The following is a 2,810-nucleotide window of genomic DNA, read 5'->3' as shown; positions in this document are numbered from 1 at the left end:
CATATCAAAAAAATAATACACCACGACCAAGTAGGATTCATACCAGGTATGCAAGGATGGTTCAACATTAGAAAATCAATCAACGTAATCCACCAAACAAAAAAGTGTGATAGACATTGGTAGTCCAACTTCTTCATTTGATCAAGAAAGAAACAGAGGCCTATAGAGACTAGGCAAAGTGTCCAAGGTACACTGCTCCTAAGTGGTGGGACCAGGATTTAAGCCCTGCTCTGCCCAATTTGAATCCCTAGGCTTTGATAACCAGCTCTCTTCCAGACATGGGCTGAGTGGCTGTCCCATGCTTGAAGAAGCTTGTAAAAGGCAGAAGCAGCAGTGACGCACATTGTCTGGTACTGAGAGGTCTCGAGAAGGAAATGGAGAGTTTTGGCCTTTGGGTAAGTTTTCAGTCTTTTTGTCCATGAAGAGGGTAAACTCAAGGGAGAGGCTAAGTTCTTCAGAAATTTTATAGACTTTTCCTGAAACATTAAAAAGAAAAAAAAAAGCAAAAAGATCCAGCCACCTAATTTTTGGATTGGCAGAACATTCCCCTAAATTTCACATACCTTCAGGAATGCTGCTGTTTAGAAGAATGGGATTTCCATGTGAAGTGATGACATTTCCTTTTTCATCAAACTCAACCTTCAAATAGCCCAGGTATTTGCCAAAAGCATAGGCTTGGACCACGGGAACCTGCTGCCCATCATCGGAGGTGACTATGAATGGGTACTTCCCAGCAGGCACCTCCTTGGAAGGTGGAGTGCCTGAAATAAAAGAGCCAAAGCTGATCAAGTCTGGCTTTGTATGCACTGGCTGCAGGCCAGCAGGCAACTGGCCAGATGACTGTGAAATTTAAATTGATGGTTTGCCAGCTGCTGCTCTACATAGCTGGTCTTTCAGAGCACTGCCCAGGCATTTGTCCATTTCCCAGTGTCCTTTTGGCACATGAATCCTTCCATTCTCAACTCAGCAGGCATTTACTAAGCTCTTCCTAAATATAGGGCATTGTGCTTGGTGCTGTGGGGACATAAAGATGCAAGACCGCTAAGATTATCCCACCTCCATCCTGACCCGAGCTCCATTCTTGCTAGCAGGGTGGTTTAGCCAGCCCACTTCACTTCACTTCACTGTACCTCAGTTTCCTAATCTGTAAAATGGGCGAAACAACAATTCCTATTTCACAGGTTGTTGAGAGGATTAGAAAATATCAAAATTGTCAAGGATTTCATTTTACTTGGATCCACAATCAACACTCATGGAGGCAGCAGTCAGGAAATCAAACAACATATTGCATTGGGCAAATCTTCAGCAGAAGACCTCTTTAAGGTGTTAAAAAGCAAAGATGTTACTTTGAAGACTAAGGTGTGCCTGACCCAAGCCATGGTATTTTCGATCGCCTCATATGCATGCAAAAGGCTGGACAATGAATAAGGAAGACTGGAGAAGAACTGATGCCTTTGAATTACAGTGTTGGCAAGGAATATTGAATACTACATGGACTACCAGAAGAACAAACAAATCTGTCTTGGAAGAAGTACAGCCAGATGCTCCTTCGAAGCATGGATGGTGAGACTTCATCTCATGTAATTTGGACATATTATCAGGGAGAATTAGTCCCTGGAGAAGGACATCATGCTTGGTAAAACAGAGGCTCACATGACCCACCCCAGACACACTTTACACAAGTCCAGTTCTGCTGACCTCTGTCTCAATGAGGGCCCCTGGGGAGAGCTGGAGCCACTCATCATCCCAAGGCTTGGTGGCCTGTCACTGTCCTCCAACATGTGCGTGGATGAGGACTGGGAGTATGGCCACACAGGGAGCATGGAGCTCTAGCCTCTAACCCTTTGGCACGCTTAAGTTCTTTAATAAAATAACCCATGTCTGCACCCCTCCTTTAGGCACACTGGGGTTTATATCTTACCTCCACAGAGACAGTGACATAGCTTGGGCTATTGTGAATCAGAGACCATGGATCAGATGCTGCTGACCCACTTCCCTCACCCTACCCATGACAGTCCTTCCTATTAGATGTTTACAGAGGGCCCTGGGAATACAGACCAGTTGTAAGAGTGTGCCAGAGGCCAGGCCCTGGGCTATATTTCATTTAATTGTCCACCCATCCCAAGAGGCAGGTCTTATCCCCATTTTACAGATGAGAAGACTGATTGTCATAGACAATGGGACCAAGGTCATTCAGCTGGTATGTGATGGAGACCTGACTGAAAAGCTGTGTGGCACTGGAACTTATGTTCACTCTACTATACCACACAGCCCATCACGTGCTGACCTCAAAACACCTGCAACAGCTGGCTGCCAATTTCCACTTACCAAAGCCAATGCAAACCAGCATCTGCAAGCACCCTTTGTGCCACAAGCTATTTCTGGGCTTCTTTCTTCACCTAAGATGAGCCAGGGTGAAATGTTAAGAAGAACCCATTCCTGCCATGCTCCTGTGTTAAGAGCAGCCCTCTGTCCAGCTCAGTAATCACAGGGCCAAAGTAAATACCAGCACTTCTCAAGCAAAGAATAGCTGTTGACAACCTTAATTTCTCATTCACTTCTTCCCTCTGGAATAAAAAAGAAAACATTCCTCACCCTGGCATTACTGGAACGAATCAAAAACACTGGAAATAACAAATGTTGGGAGGGGCTGTGGGGAGATCGGAACTCTTATGCACTGCTGGTGGGAATGCAAAATCATACAACCATTTTGGAAAATGATATGGTGCTTCCTTAGAAAGCTAGAAATAGAAACACCATACGATCCAGCAATCCCACTCCTAGGAATATATCCTAGAGAAATAAGAGTC

At 44.9% G+C, this 2,810-nt stretch overlaps 1 protein-coding gene across 2 annotated transcripts in view; it reads right to left on the bottom strand.

The window, feature by feature from the left end:
- NT5E (5'-nucleotidase ecto) overlaps positions 1-2,810 on the bottom strand; it is a 41,554-nt gene that overhangs the window by 10,878 nt on the left and 27,866 nt on the right. For both annotated transcript variants that reach the window (XM_004388965.2, XM_004388966.2), the window contains exon 4: positions 564-761. In XM_004388965.2, the coding sequence (XP_004389022.1) occupies positions 564-761 (198 nt within the window). The remainder of the gene's footprint in view (positions 1-563; positions 762-2,810) is intronic.

The sequence above is a fragment of the Trichechus manatus genome, unplaced genomic scaffold (assembly GCF_000243295.1).
Source record: "Trichechus manatus latirostris isolate Lorelei unplaced genomic scaffold, TriManLat1.0 scaffold00226, whole genome shotgun sequence".
In the NCBI taxonomy this organism is placed as follows: domain Eukaryota; kingdom Metazoa; phylum Chordata; class Mammalia; order Sirenia; family Trichechidae; genus Trichechus; species Trichechus manatus.
The sequence above is the reverse complement of the archived record's forward strand: the minus strand, read 5'-3'. Positions and strand labels throughout refer to the sequence as shown.